At 34.5% G+C, this 16,625-nt stretch overlaps 2 protein-coding genes across 5 annotated transcripts; one reads left to right on the top strand and one right to left on the bottom strand.

Annotated features, from left to right (window-relative positions):
* Positions 1-435: 435 nt before the first annotated feature.
* On the top strand, positions 436-11,806 carry LOC110928870 (pathogenesis-related homeodomain protein). 4 transcript variants are annotated; one of them, XM_022171921.1, is made up of 12 exons: positions 436-795; positions 1,034-1,116; positions 2,187-2,574; positions 4,478-4,643; positions 4,893-5,016; positions 5,128-5,240; positions 6,231-6,611; positions 7,148-7,378; positions 7,481-7,570; positions 8,884-8,934; positions 9,593-9,844; positions 11,311-11,806. In XM_022171921.1, the coding sequence occupies exons 3-12, from the start codon at positions 2,189-2,191 to the stop codon at positions 11,608-11,610; spliced, it is 2,094 nt and encodes a 697-aa protein (XP_022027613.1). In that variant the 5' UTR covers positions 436-795; positions 1,034-1,116; positions 2,187-2,188; the 3' UTR covers positions 11,611-11,806. The 4 variants fall into 4 exon arrangements, with proteins under 4 accessions (XP_022027613.1, XP_022027612.1, XP_022027615.1 ...); XM_022171920.1 differs by having other exon boundaries at positions 2,153-2,574; XM_022171923.2 differs by lacking the exon at positions 1,034-1,116 and having other exon boundaries at positions 457-795.
* A 1,076-nt stretch (positions 11,807-12,882) lies between these two features.
* Positions 12,883-16,397, bottom strand: LOC110928869 (protein CHLOROPLAST IMPORT APPARATUS 2). Its single transcript, XM_022171919.2, has 3 exons — positions 13,999-16,397; positions 13,648-13,803; positions 12,883-13,196 (listed from the first exon to the last, which is right to left on the bottom strand). Exons 1-3 carry the CDS (start codon positions 15,262-15,264, stop codon positions 13,158-13,160), a joined length of 1,461 nt encoding a protein of 486 aa, XP_022027611.1. The 5' UTR covers positions 15,265-16,397; the 3' UTR covers positions 12,883-13,157.
* Between the last annotated feature and the right edge of the window lie 228 nt (positions 16,398-16,625).

The following is a 16,625-nucleotide window of genomic DNA, read 5'->3' as shown; positions in this document are numbered from 1 at the left end:
TTAGTTATAAATAAATATGGTCAAAAAGTCTAAATTACCCCTAAACTAATTTTTTATTGATGGACACTTGTCAATTATGTATTGGTTCTTATGGTTCTTACAAACTTAAGTGTTTGTATTTGATCCCATTTTAATCAGCACATTGAAAACAAAAGAAAGATCCAAATAAAGAATTAATTGCTTGTTAGCATATTTATAGGGAATTCAATATAATTAATATTATTTATGATATTATTTTATCATTTTTCTATAATTTCTTGGATGACACGTGACATTTTTAAATGGTTCTTACAGTTTGTATGCAAAATGTGGTTTGTATTTGATCCTACTCCTAAGAAATAATACTATAATAGTGAGTGGGATAAATGATAAATATTTAAAATTTCAAAAGATATAATGTTGTAAGAAATAACAATATAATTACACTTTTGACAAAATAATGGTGACATTTCTATACAAGTCAACTTCCGCGTTAAAACCCACCAGTGTAACTCTTAACCCAGCCAGCAATTGGGACTCAACGTCACGACTCACCTCCACTCACCGCCCTACGCTTCCACTTAACCACCTCCGGCGACGGCGCACCTCCACCATAAACCTCAACTAGCCTCATCACCGACCTACACGCAACTTAAATGCTCATTCACAAACCTTACTTCCAATTTCTAACTTCTTCTTCAACGAATTCGAATCGTTCGTCCGTTACACTCGACTCGTTTCCCGATGTACTCCTATTCGTGTACGTATAGCGTGCATTTGCTTACTGTTTCGGCTCCGGATCATCGTCGTAATCAGGTTGTTTCTCTAACTTTTCAGTGTTTGCTTGTTATAGATTAACGTTGTTAGAGTTATAATCAGATTCATGTTTGTTCCTGTCAGATTGATAGTTATGATTAGGTTATGTTTAAGTTTATTTGACTTAGATACTTTATTTGGATTGAAGATTTGATAGGTGATCCCTAATTTAGTGTTGATATATGAATTGTTTGTGTTACTATGATCTGTTAATTGATTGGAGATTGCAATGCTGTAGTGTTTTGCTACTACTGTAAGGAAGGCATCATAATAAGGAACACTCGTTGGCAGGAACAATGTGTGAATGTTACTTATGATCAGGTTGTTTCTCTTAACTTTCTAATTATCGCTTGTTGTAGATTCATGTTGTGAGTGATTTTGTATCTTGATTCTTGTTTTGGATTGTGACTGGTAGTAGTTTCTGTTTGTTACGAATTGATTGTCGTTGTTAGGTTATGTTTAAGTTTATTTGCCCTAGGAACTTTTTTCGGATTGAAGATCTCCCAGCTGATCCCTAATTTGCCATTAGTTTGGTGTTAAGTTACTGTGGGTATGCCAGTTTTTGAATCGTTTCTCTCACTCTAATTTGTTAATTGATGGGAGGAGATTGCAATGCTGTAGTGTTTTGCTAGTATCGTAAGGAACACATCATAACTAAGGCAAACTCGTTGTCGTTGAGTTGTTGGCAGGAACAATGTATGAAGGTAGAGTACCTTGCTTTTCAGTTGATTTAAGTTTAAATTAGGTTTTGGTTTACTTGACTGGCTTTGCTTGTTGTCTAGGGTTTTTTGTTTTCTCTTTTACTACCCTGGTTTAAAAAAGTGCGCCTTGGGCCCGTCTAGGCGCAAGGCTCAAGCCCCTGTGCTTTTGTTTTGGTAGTATAAGGTGCGTTTATTTCAAAAAGCGTACATGAGATGCGATTTCTTGGCAAAAAAAGTTTGACCCTGAGGTGTGCGCCTCATGTATTTCTCATATTTTTGTACAGCAGGTTGCTGTACAGCATGCTTTACAGGTAGTACATGTATGTTATTTCCATACTAAATCATGTAAAACTTTATTTGTCTCTAAATATTGAATAAGTGATGCTGGAAGCCTATAGGATATATATAAAAAATTAAATAATCATTCGCACCTCGGGTACGATAAGCAGTGTGCTTTTGCGCTTAAAGCTTTGTGCCACGGATTTTGGACCTTGTCACTTTTTTGCGCTTCTCCCTTTTAAAACCAAGTTTACTAGTGTAAATGTGTAATACACCATGTTATCATGATGGAATGTTGGTTGGGTTGAGTTGAGTTTGTATATCTCTTTCAGAATTGTTATCTTGCATTTGACCGACTTATTCGCCTTGTTTCTTAGTTTGATAGATAGATAATCAACATAACTGGATCAGGGATGGAAGAGGCTCAGGAGAATATTGGAAAATCGCCGCACTCAAAAAGCATCACAACAGAGTCATGTGCAAAGAGATCAAGAAAACTGAAATCTCATTCTAAGAACAAGATTGTTGATTTTTTAACCAATAGCAAAAACAAAGACTTTGAACACACAAATGTAGCTGAATCCTTGAGTAATCCGTTTTTAGTAAATTGCCAAAATCAAAAGGGGGATTTTTCCTCTGAGAAGCGTAAGAGGGGTCGGAAGAGAAAAAGGACAGATGACAAAGTTGAGGTTGATGAAGCTTCCAAGTTGAAAAGGCGAACGAGGTACCTTCTCATTAAAATGAAAGTTGAACAGAACCTTCTAGATGCATACTCAACCGAAGGCTGGAAAGGTCAAAGGTACTTACCATTTTCAAATCTTTCTTTTATTCAGTCTGATGCTTATGTTCTAATATGACGACTTTTTGCTTATAAGAGTAAAAGTGAAACATTACACTTATTAACTTATGAAGATAAGAGTGAGGGTAACTCTTTTTATTATTTTGTTGTGCCGTTCTCATTTAAACCTTCCCCTATATATATATATAGGGGGGGGGGGGGGTTAACGTACAAGACCACCTTATCGTGAGATGCGTACGCGAGCATCTCAACCGCACATTTGATCTAATCTAGGCCTTCAATTGAACACGGTGGCACGTGGCACAATAGTAATTAACTTTGCATAATTACGCACGTTATTTGCATAATTACGCATGGGTTGGGTTAACCCTAATTACGCACGTTATTTGCATAATTACGCACGTTATATTGGTGGTCGCATACTATCGCACGTTAAGAGCCTTTTGTATTTAAACATTTCACTATATATGTGTGTGTATATATATATATAGGGTTAGGATCGTGTGAGAAACACTAGGCTAATTGAGAAACTTGAGAAGCAATCTGGACCACACATTTCCCTAAGCAAAAATGCAAGAGTGCAAAAAATGCAATTTTTTTTAGGGATATATACACATGTGTATATTGTCAATCTTTCAACTATACATAAATGTATATATATACGTGTTTAAAATTGAAAAATAAGTATTGTACATCTATGTTTTAGGGGAAAGATTTAGTTTTAGATTTAGGGTTTAGCATTAGTATTTAGGGTTTAGCTTTGGGCTTTAGCTTTAGGGTTTAGTTTTAGTGTTTAGGGTTTAGCTTTAGTGTTTAACATTAGTATTTAGGATTTAGCTTTATGGTTTAGCTTTAGGGTTTTGTTTTTAGGTTTTAGCATAGGGTTTAGAGTTTTTGGTTAGTGTTCACCAAGCCGGCTCCAATGCTGCTGGAATGAGCTCAATCGGAGTTCGTTTGACCCGTTTTCTTACGTTTCTTAAGTTAAGGATATATATTTTTCATAATATACACATGTATAGTTTAAAAATTGACTATATACATATGTGTATACTTTAAAATTGACAATATACGTATACATATATGTATATATGCAAAAAAACCCTTAAAAACGTGCGATTAGAAGTTTTTTTATTTATTTTTTATTTTTTATTTTTTTTTTTATTTTGGCTTGAGGAAAATGTGATTCCCCGCTTGCGGTGTGCACATACAATGTATATGTCTGGGCGCTCGGGGGGCAAAAGTGAAATGGTACTAACTCTAACGTTATTTTACTAATTTCGTGAAAATAACGTTAAAAGCAGCGGATGGTTAATCATGCATCATGTGGTGACGTTGATAGCTAAAAGACACGGGGGTACATGCACCAATCAGTCTCTGTCCCGATTGTTTGAGTGTTACGTGTCTTAGGTCCAAGGCTTGATACAAAACTACAATCGAGCCGGGGGTCTCACTGGAAGCAACCTCTCTATTCCTACGGGGTAGAGGTAAGGCTGTCTACATCTACCCTCCTCAGACCCTACCTTAGCTTTGCTATTGGTGGGATTTACTGAGTATGATGATGATGATGGCTTGAGGAAAATGCGTGGTCTAGAATGCTTCTCAAGTTTCTCAAACAGGGTGCATTTCTCTTAGGATCCCTACCCTATATATATATATATATATATATATATATATATAATTAGTAATCAGGGTTAAGATACATGAATAAGTTATTCCTGAGTGCAATTCTTACTCTTAAATCATTTTTTAAAACCACATGTCTCAAATTCTTAGACGCAACATACGAAATCATGCAATGATAATTTAACATTTTCAGTTCATATAAATTAGCATGGAAGTGGATTATTTTCTCACACGTGGGACTTCACCTTGTTGTTGCACTAATTTTTGTTATTATATTCAGCCGGGAAAAAATTAAGCCAGAAAGAGAACTTCAAAGAGCCAAGAAGCAGATACTGAAATGTAAACTGGGACTCCGTGATGCCTTACGCCAACTAGATTTACTTAGCTCAGATGGTTGTATTGATGAATCTGTAATAGCTCCAGATGGATCTGTGCATCATGATAATGTACGTATCCAGTGTCCACTATAGTTAATTACAAATCTCTATTGTTGTATAAAACAAATATATTACCATAGAAACATTCAAAGTAGCTAAAACAGTAAGAATAAAGTTCATCATGATTAATCTTAAGCTGTATGCTTCAAACCATCGATAGATTCTTGAAGTCAAACAAAACAGTTTTGTATGTAAAATATCGTGAATTTATGATCACAATGATAATGATTTGTTTTTTGTTTATTCTATTCTATTTAGATACATTGTGCAAAGTGTAAAATGAGGGAGGCATATCTTGATAATGACATTATACTGTGTGACGGGACTTGCAATTGTGCGTTTCATCAAATGTGCATCGACCCTCCCCTTTTAACTGAAAACAGTAAGCTCTTTTCAAATCTTACATTATATCCCATCTATGGAAGTAATGGAATTTTGCTTCTTTTTGCCGAATCTTAATTGAAGTGTTTTTTTTTTTTATATGCTTAATCAGTTCCACCAGGAGACCAAGGGTGGTATTGTAAATATTGCATTTGCAAGACTGAAATCATAGACTCGATGAATGCGCACCTTGGAACAAGTTACTCTAATGACACCAATTGGCAGGTTGGCGGTATTAAAAACTTTATTTTGAACTTCATTTCCTGAAATTTAATTTCAAAGTTCCAAACATAGATTTTTTATAGAATGTATGGATGCTATGTGCCTTATAACATCAGAAAACATGCAATGCTGAATAGGCTTTTTGTCTTGTGAAGGAGATATCGAATTTTGAAAAGTCCACTTTACATGCTAACGTGCCATTTTAACTACAGGTCAAAACAGGCTGGGACTTAGGGCTGCAAACGAACCGAATGAACACGAACAAGACCTTGTTCATGTTCGTTTGTTAAAGAATGTATATGTTCACGAACTGTTCATGAAGACTTACCGAACGAGATTTTATTTTCGTTTTCGTTCATTAAGGAAATGAACGAGTTCGTGTTCGTTTGTTAATTTTAGGAAAGAACGCAAACGAACGTTCATGAACACAAACTGATGTTCATGAACATAAACGGACACAGACGGACACAAACAAGCGTTCATGAACATAATATATAATAAACTGATATTTATTAAGTATTTTATTTGTCGAAATATTGAAGTAGTTAAATATAATATAAAAACCAAAAACACTAATGAACTATGAAACACAAACGGACACGTTACCGAACGTTCACGAACATAAATGGACGAACACAGCCGCTGTTCATGTTCGTTCAGTTAACTAAACGAACGAAATTTCTTGTTCGTGTTCGTTCATTTAGTAAACGAACGAACACAAACGAACTTCCCGCCGAATGGTTCACGAAGTGTTCGCTGAACGTTCGGTTCGTTTGCTGCCGTAGGCCGGGTTGACTTGAAAACCCTTTTTCAATTTTTTGTCCACTTTCTAAAAAATCTTAAGTAATGAATGTGGTAATTAATAATTGGTTACGAAGATAATATTCTTACAAATAATAGTCTAAAGCTTCAAACAACTCAAATCCACCAATTGGAACCACCTTTATTTAGATTGTTTACAAAGTCGATTAAAAAAATCTATGCTTGAAACAGGATATATTTAAGGATGAAGCTACATTACCTGATGGTGGGGATACTATACTCAATCAAGAAGAATGGCCTTCAGATGATTCTGGTGATGATGATTATGATCCAGACAGAATTGAAAAACATGAAAATAGTTGCAGCAATAGCAGAGCTTGCTCTGCGGGCGAATCTTTTGACGATAGTGCTGTCAGCAGTAGCTACAGTTCACTGTCACTAGATGATGAAGTTCTTGATGATCAATCTTGCAAGATAATTAGAAATTCGGGTCTCGAAAGCACCTCCACTGATTTTATCGGTCTGGGTTCCGGTTCAGGTTCGGGTTCTGATTGTGAGTTCGTGAGTGGTCGTAGACAACGTCGGTCGGTTGATTATAGGAAACTTTATGATGTGGGTACAAATTATATATATGATTTTTCTTCGAGTAAAATGCCATTTTCGTCCCTGAGGTTTGGCCAGTTTTGCGACTTTCGTCCAAAGGTTTGTTTTTCCGCATCTGGATCCAAAAGGTTTGAAATCTTGCCATGCTCGTTAACTCCATCCATTTTTTTCCGTTAAGTCAGGGGTATTTCCGTCTTTTTTGTTAACTTAAAGGGCAATTCGGTCTTTTTCACTTTATATGTACAAGCATTTTGTATAATGTACAAGTATTCAAAATCCCTTAACGGAGAAAAAAGATGAAAATATCCCTGACTCAACAGAGAAAAATGGATGGAGTTCACGAGCTGGATGAAAATGGCAAGATTTCAAACCATTTGGATTCAGATGCCGGAAAAATAGAAGTCGCAAAACTGGCCAAACCTCAGGAGCGAAAATGGCATTTTACTCTATTTCTTCTATCCCTTTCTTTGTTCTATGGGCTATAGTCAATGCACTTGGATGCTGTTAAAATATATAATTAGCATTTGTTGTGCCTTATTATGCAGGAAATGTTTGGGAAAGATGCTCTTGCAAACGAACAAGTAAGTGAAGATGAAGATTGGGGACCCACTAACAGAAAACGAAGAGAAAAGGAGTCTGATGCAGCCAGTACCCTAATGACTCTTTGTGAAACTGAGGAATCAATTGTTAAAGATACTGCTGAAACCAATAGGGTTGACACAAACTTAAATGAACATAAACGGTCAATTATCAGGATTCCAGCTGAAGCTGTTCAGGTACTTCCATTTTTTTTTCTCTCTCTATTGAAGTTGTTACTTGCTAGTGTTCAATGCTAGTGGTATTTATTACTTTTCTATTGCTATTTTTTTGTATGTTAGAAACTTCGCGCTGTTTTCGCAAAGAATGAACTCCCCTCTCGAGCCGTTAAAGAAGACATTTCCAAAGAGTTAGGTCTTGACCCTGAGAAGGTAATTTTTTTTCTGTGGGCAAAATTGGAACATATACAAAAGTTTAATATAGGATTTAGAATCCGGGACTAGGGGTGACAGTTTCGGCTCGTTTACTTCTAATTGGATTGATTCGGGCTATGCTTTATCTCGAATGGGGTCAAACGTGAAAGCTCGTATAAATGGCTTAAAAGAAAATGAGTCAAAGTGTCAAACGGGTCAAAAGTAGCCCAAAGTGTTCTTAATCCATAGAACCTCCTAAATCATTTATTCAAAATATTAGATTACTATATAGATAACATAGTTTTCTATAAGTGTATTATATATGGTAGGGTTCATGCGAGAACTAGCTTTAAGGAGAGCACCATGAGAACTAGTGTGAACACAAGCAAATTAAACCAAAAGCAAACTAAACCCCCACCCCCCCAAAAACCTAAAAAAAACCCAAACCCCCCACCCCACCCCACCCACCCACCCCATCTTCCGCCCAAGCTAAATGCTAAAACCTAAACCCTAAAGCTAAACCCAAACCTAAATGCTAAAAAAATTAATTAATTTTTTCTATTAAAATTGCGACTTTTTATTAGTAAAAAAAATCAAAATAAAAATTATTAATAAAAAGTTGCGATCTTATAGAAATTTTAAAATATAAATAATAATTTTTTTGTTTGTTTTTTAAGGTAGTTTTGGTTGTGTTCACAAGTGGTTCTCGTGATAAATGGTGGTTCCTAAATGATCCTCACCCATATTATATATACTATATATATGCTATTTTGTCAACATCAAACAACTTTAGCCCCTCAACTTTATTAATAAACAACTTTAGCCTCTCAACTTTAATAATAAACAACTTTAGCCCCTCAACGTTAACAATTGCATGTTTAGCCCCTCAACTTTGATATTGACATGTCTCTTAACTAAAACAACTTTAGCCCCCCAGCTTTAACAATAAACAACTTTAGCTCCTCAACTTTAATAATGACATGTTTAGCCCCTCAACTTTAATAATTACATGTTTAGCCCTTTAACTACATCAAACAACTTTAGCCCCTCAACCTTAATACTAAACAACTTTAGCCCCTCAACTTTAATAATGACATGCCCCCTAATTAAACACCAAAAAACTTTAACTTTGGTGATTTGCTTATTTTTATCTACGTTTCGAACCCGAAGTGCATTCAACCCATGACGGTTACCCTAACCTACATGTTTTGCCGCCTCTAATACCCACCAGGGAAAACATGAAGTTGGGTTTATTATGATTTATGAACAACAAATTGAACATCTGGTCAGTTTCATTTTGGTGTATGATGATTTTATGTGACATTTCTCAGGTGAATACGTGGTTCAGAAATGCACGCCACCTATCTCTTAAAAGTAAGAAGGTGAGTTTGTTCTTTTCATGTTCTTTTAGTCCCGTAGTCATATATATTTTATTTGCATGCTTGCATATATTTCCTTCGGTATTTTAAATCCTTAAATATATTATACTTAGTTTGTTCCAAATTAGAGACATCATAGAACACTCAGAGTTTGATACCTAATGATATAAGAATTTTATTTGACATTTGATGGAACTGTTTAGCTTAAAAACATTTTTGTGTCTCTCATGTTCTTTTCGCCTTCAGTTTATAACCTGTTATCTTTCCCGTGGCTACATTTAAACTCAGGATCCACACATTAAATTAAGCATTCAAACTATCATGAAAATATTAATTCTTGTAAGACTTTTATGATTATTCGTGTTTTTTTTATTATTCTTTGCTATAAATTTGTAGAAACATCGTTTTATTCCAGGTAGTATCTTTTATATTTGTTTGAATCAAATGGATCAAAGTCGCATCTTTGATGCATAACGTCTCCCAAATTATTTTACTCAAAAGAATAAGATTATGTTCGTAGAATAATATAATCTTTGCAAATCATATCTGTGACAGTTAGTAATCATTAGTAATTAATAGACATCATTTTTCCACCTCTATTCTGAATTTTAAAATATTATCATTTATGTTTAAATTTTGTGGTAAATAACTAAATACGCAGGCGGGAGAGGATACTTCAAATCAAAATGAGGATCCTTCTATTTCAAAAGAATCTGAACCAGCACCCGTCAAGAACAAAGCTGTCGACGAATTTCCATTAGAAAATAATCAAAATATGCTCATAAATGTCATTGAAACCCCAGTGGACAGACGCACAAAAAAGTTTCGTAGGAGAAAGAATACCACGTCACCAACCAATACTGCAAAACCACAAGACAATGGAGAGTTGCATCTTTCGGCATCAAATAACAAGGTACTTTTTTTCTTTCTTTTTTTTTTGTATTTCTAGTTATTATTATCTAGACTCTGATAATTTCATGTTTTCAACATGAAAAACAATTTGAAATTTTGTCTAATAGGTTTGGGTTTAAATGAGAACCACTTTTTAGCTGTTGAATATGCTTGATGAAGATTTCTTTTACATGGTGGCATCTTTGTAATTAACGCGAAAACACATTAGGTCAACATTTAATTCGTAATCAGTATTCACTGGTGAATATACTATAATTCTAATTCTAATGATGTAGTCAGTGGGAATCTATGTAGCACGGGGACTCCATTTATGTGGCCGTACCCGTCTCGGGTACTTGTCAGGGACGGAAACACCATGGGTACTCGTCGGGGACGTTTCCTAAACGTTTCCAATGTCGGGGACGTATCTGGTAGAAGTATCCAACCCATTTCCATTTATTTTTAGGGTTTTTACCCTTTCAAATTCCACAACCGGCCATTAAATAAATAGACCTATCATATTCGGCTTCTCTAATCTCTAAACTCTCAAGTCTCATCATCTCTAATTCTCTATCGATTGCCGATCTCTCACTAGATGAACCGGAATTTGAAAATGATTTGATTATTGATATTTAATTACCTTTGGAAGATGTAATATTTTTGGAATTTGTTTAATGTATTTTTATTTTTTTTTTATATTTTTATTGCCGTACCCGTATGCCGTTCCTCGTTCCCGTACCCCGATCCCGTACCCATTCCAGTGCTACTTAGGTGGGAATGCACTACATATGTTGAATACATGTTTCTTTCGTTAATTACAAAAATGCCACCACATCCATATAGTGAATGCACACGTGTACTTTTATTCACCGGTGAATGCATGTATTTGCAATAATTATGAAAATGCCACTGCTTGATGTACTGTATTCATCTGTGAATATTGAATGTGCGTGTATTGCTTTCACTGGAGAATACATGTATTTGCGTTTATTACGACGACGCCATTGTATAGAATTTTTTTTTTTTTTTTTTATCAAGCAGATCCGATGGCTAAAAAATGAACCCAACACACATATAGGGTAGAGATTAATTCAAAATCAAAACACTATATATTATGAGAACATGTAGAACATAAATGAACGTTTATTTTCCAATAATAAAAGAACATGATACAAATGTATTGGTAATTGCTTTTGACTTATTTCTCTTGAAATTCAAAAAAGAAATGAACAAGTTTGTTTGATTGTTCGCTTATACATGTAACCTAAAATATATGAACGCATTACTTTGATGTTTGTTATGTACATAACATACGCATGTGTAATAGAAAGCGAAGTGTTTTAGATTTGTTTTGTGTGTTCTCGAAAAAAAATAGTGTTCTGAAATGATTTCTCTCTCTCTCTACACACACACATACACATTCACACACACGTATTTATATACAATATACATATCATAGTAGACTTCATGTGTACATAACTTTTTAAGGTTGATGGTGATGCGGATCTTGGAGAGAATAACCCGAGCTTGAAAACGTTGAAAGAAACGACGGAAAAAGATAAGGAAATAGATGTTATCATCGGTGGCACTAGTGAAGGTGATAATCAACAAGCAGCAGCAGAAGCTCAAATGGAGAAACTTTGTCTTTTGAAAACGAAGTTGGAAAAACTACAACAGGTAATACTCTTAAGAACACCAAACCGAAAAGCGGCTAAAACAATAGCGCCATCTGTTGATCAGAGTCACACCACCTTTGTTCCTATTGCACACCTCAAGGAGAAGCCTTAATTCTTACACCACCATCATTGCCGTCGCGCCCCACCCTTGGTTGTAATAACAGTTGCTTTAAACTATTTAGCATTAGGGTTGGAGAAATGATGGATTATATATATAGTTGTTGTATAAGTTCTTGTGTAATTGTTTTTTGTGGAAATCGACTCGGATCAAATCGAGTCGACTCAGAACCAAGGTCTTGTTCTCTCTTCGGTTTGTTTCTACATGAACAAAATATCACTACAATACAAAAACAAACATAAATATTACTATATTAGATGTGGTAAAGTAGTCGGGTTGGTTAATAATCGTTCGTATTATTAGACTGTAATAAAACTGAATATAATTGTCTACACTAATGGCATTTAGGCGCTACTGACGTTTACTAGAGTATAATTAGACACCGAAGGATATAAACAGTTTTACTTTCGTAGCATCATTTTTATAAAAAACGATGATTTGCGCATGGAATGCTTCAACGACTTGTATGATAGTGAGACGCGGTTTGTATTTTATACGGATGAAAAACTTCTTTCCGGTATACATTTTGATGGTGCTTAAAACACATTGTTATGATTTGCAATGAACTTCACATAATTTTATAACACAATTTGTGTCAAGTTCGTTATACAACTGGTATACAATCTATGTCAACTTAATTATGCAACATTAGCGGTTAATACATCTACTAAAAATGTTAGAACACTAAAACCAGGGGCGTATGTACCTCTTAATAAGGGGTAAGTTACGTTGCTCCTTAACGCTCCGACGGTAGTGTAAATTTTGAAAAAAAATTGACGTTTTTTCGATTTCGTTACCCTTTTTCTTTGAAACGTTGCCCCTTTAAGGGTTTTCTAGATCCGCCACTGACTAAAACCAATTGTGACAAAAATTACAAATATAATATATCATTTTATCAATGTGCAAATGTGCATCATCTTTTGGAGTTGAACAGAACTCTTAGAACCTTCTTCTGTTAAGTGAGACAAAAGTTACACATACAATATACCATATTGTCAGTGTTCTCGTCATCTATCAACAAAAGGGATTTTTTTTTTTTTTTGTACCAAGAGTTTCACTTTGTGTTGGATTTAAGTTTTTAATTAAACAACTTAGTCAAAGCACACGAGGATTTGATTGATGTTACATATGTGTTTGTTTAACTTATATATTCCTTTACTTTGTATATACATAATGGTTAATTACTTGCAAAAGTGTTTTTTTTTTTTTTTTTTTTTTTTAAATGGGCATTATAATTAAGCCGAAAATACATGCATTAGGTACAAATTTATGATTAAATGGTGTAAACTATAGTAGTTGTGAAAGGAAAAAAAGTTATGATTACAGAAAAAAATAAATATAAATTCCCTCTCCTCTCCTCTCCTCTCCTTCCTATCCATTTCTCATCTTAACTAGCCTCGCCTCTTTTCAACAACACTACATAATTATTGTTGTACACAAAAGAAAGAACTATAAGTCTAGAAATGTAAAAATGAAAAAGATAAAGGACACAATAAGCTATCTTCAAAAAATGAGGGGGCTGAGAGCAAAAAAGTATTAACTTATGTGTCCTCAGAGTTTGACCTTCTAACAAATCGCCCCTGCAAAATTCACAAAACCAGCACAAGTAAGCATTTGATTATATATATTAACATCTTGATATTTGTACTTATTAATAATATTTGTGGTTTATTAATCTAAAATCTTTTAAGGCTGTAAACACTTATATAATTGTTATTTATTTTCTTAAAAATGTTAAACATTTTGAATGTTAAAGATCAATTATTAAACACTTTATTATAATCAAAACACGAATTTAATGAGATGCCTATAATTCATATTACTTTTGACCATTCATGACAATGAGTAACAATAAATGGAATTAAAGACAATACTTTAATTATTTATATAATAACATTTAAACTTACTAACATTAATGTTAGTAGTTTATTTGTAACTTTAATTAATAAATGCATAACTTTAGTAGGATATTTTATAAATAATATTGTAACTTTTAAAATATAATAAATTAGAAAGTAAAACTACACATACCTTGGATCTGGGCCGTCTATCAGCATTAACCTTTCTCACTTGGTATCTAATCTTTTTAGAGAATAGACGTGTGCGTTTTTTCTCCTTGTAACGCATTACACTAGCTTCTCTTAGCCCACCGCTTTCCGAGAATAAGTCTATTTGAGCTAATCTAGTCTGTTAGATAAAAACATCAATTAAAACACAAATTATGTGATTGATTTAGATTAAAATTTAGATAGCCAAATATTCTTATAATTATATTATTACTATTAATAGAATTGAAAAAGTAATATAAAAACAAGTATAAAAATATTTAGGAGTATCTTAATTTGTCGTTGAAAAAACTAATATATTGAAATAACCACTTACATGAATATCACCATCCGCAGACTCCGACCCAGAGATTTCCTCCGGCAATGGCGACCCTTTATCCGACCAAGCATTCAAAACGTCGTCGTAATTCAATTTCAACAACAATTTGCACCCATTGCCGTCTCCATTATTCTTATTCCCCTGTTCCAATTCCAATTCCAATTCTGATTCCGACCTCTTCATCAATTCCTCCACTCTCTTCTTCTTTTTTTCCATAGGACTTTTTTTCACCTTCACTGGCGCCACCACCGCCACCCGCGGCGACACATCCGCCACATTCACCGTTGGAAAATTCCACCAATTCCCATCATCACCATTCTTCAATGCCCTTATTCCATTCCTCATTCCCATTCCCATTCCAAAGTTAAACTCCAAATTTCCACCAAATCCCAATCCCAATGGATACCCATAACAAGTGTTGGGCTTGAAATTCAAACAAGAATCATTGTTTAATTCGCGGGTTTCGATGGTCGAATTCGAGCTCCCCATGATACTATCAATCCCCTCTTCAATTTCCTCATCGAGCATCGATTCCGTATCGAAATCATCTTCAAATTTGTTGTTTAGAAGGTCAGTGCATGAGACTTCAGCATGTGTGGGGTCCAGGGTGGTGTTGGGCCAACTTGGGCCTGATGTACTTAGTACCCTATTTTTATGAAAAAGGTTGTTTTTAAGACTTGAACCTGTGACCTCCAGGTCACATGGCAACAACCTTACCGTTGCTCCAAGGTCTACCCCTTCAAACCCGTCACACATTTCCATGGAATTCGAACCGGAGTTACAATTCTGGTACTCGAATTCCTCGGGACTCTGGCAAGAACCCGCCACCTTTGACTCGAAAACTGAATTGGGTTTCTTCGGAATCGGATTCCGGAGAAGGAATCCGGAGTTTTCGATCACCGGAAAGGGTAAAAGCAACTCCGTCGGGTCGTAAACCGAGTTACCATTTTGTATACCATTTTGTGTGGTGAATTTGGAGAGATTGTTGGTCTTGTTTGTGAGGTTTTTGTTTGAGAAGACTTTGGGACAAGCTATGGAGAGAAGAACAGCTGCTTCATTGTAAGTTTGATTGGGTCTTTTTCGGGGAGTTCGAGGTTTTCGATTCGATATTGCTATAGGGGAATTGCTTGATTCAGAGAGGGTTGAAGATGGAGAAGATGAATGGGAGTTTCTACTAGATGTCATTGATGGGGATTTGACAACATTTTCAATGTCAAATCCATAAGCTCTTCCTGTACCACCAGTTAAGATAGTTGATGACATTTTTGAGAGTTCAAGAAACTCAATTCACCACCAAATTCATGAAATTTAATAAAAAAAGGTTGGAACTTTATGGTTCAAGATTGAATCTTTTTAATTCATCTGAAAGACATATGGAAAGCCCAACTACAAAAATCAAAGAAATTGATTGGAAATGAGTAGAATTGGATGAAAAAAGAAAGACTCAAGTCACCCCTAAATGGCCAAATTCTTGAAATTTGACAAAAAAAAAAAAAAGTTGGAGCTTTATGGTACAAGATTATGTCTTTTCAATTCATTTCAAAGAAATATGCAAAACCCAACTCCATAAATCAAAGAAATGATGAAAATGAGTAGAATTGGATGGAACAAGAAAAACTCAATTCACCCCAAGATTGACAAAAAGGTTGTGACTTTATGGTTCAAGATTGAGTTTTTTTAATTCATCTTAAAGAATTATGAAAACCCAACTCCACAAATCAAAGAAACTGTTGAAATGAGTGGGAAATGAGTTGAATTAGATGGAAAAAAAAACCCTTAAACCCCTAAAGGTGTCTACTTTTGTATGAACAAAAGTTGGATTCTTTATAAAATAAGAAATGGAATAGAATAAGAAAAGAAAAGTAAAGAAATCCCAGAAACAGTTTTTTAGGACCAACAAAATTCACCAAAAAAGAAGTTGAACTAATAGAAGATTTAATAGAGAGTTTGCCCAATTGAGAAAGTGGAAGTGTAGAACACAAATAGAGAGGTATATATATAGTATGTGTTGTATGGTTGTTTTTGAAAATACTGAATGCTCAAATCCCAAGATTTCAACTTATCTTGAGTTGTGTTTACAAGAAAATATCCAACTTAAATGGAAAAAAAAAGACCAAAATTTGCACATACAAACAAACAGACAGAGAAGAGAGAGAGAGAGAGATTATAGAGTCACGGGGAGATGGAGAAGAGATAAAAAGGGTTGAAGAGATCTGTTGTTTAGTTCTGGCAAAATGGCAGAAGACCCAACTCTCTTTTCCTCTTTGTAACTTGAATAAAAATCTTCTCTCCCCTCTGCTTGCTTTTAAATCATTCCTTCATAGTTCGAAAAATTTTAAAAAGTACAAAATTCGATTCCAATTCGGGTTGTCACTTGCTAGTTATATATTAATCTTGATTCGATTTAACTTCATGTCGAGGAGGGTATATATTACTCGTCTACTCAATACCTGTTAGGTTTTGTGTTATGTCAACAAACGTAGTCTTAGCAATAAAGATCATGTCGAGGAGGGTATATGTTTTGTGTAAAGCCTTTCATGCATATGTTTATGTAGTAAAACGATTTATACACCGTATAAATAATATTACTATTGAGATTCCATGTTTTTAGATTTACGTAATGT

The sequence above is a fragment of the Helianthus annuus genome, chromosome 3, assembly GCF_002127325.2.
Source record: "Helianthus annuus cultivar XRQ/B chromosome 3, HanXRQr2.0-SUNRISE, whole genome shotgun sequence".
In the NCBI taxonomy this organism is placed as follows: domain Eukaryota; kingdom Viridiplantae; phylum Streptophyta; class Magnoliopsida; order Asterales; family Asteraceae; genus Helianthus; species Helianthus annuus.
Note: the sequence above shows the minus strand (reverse complement) of the source record. Positions and strands in the feature narration are given on the sequence as shown.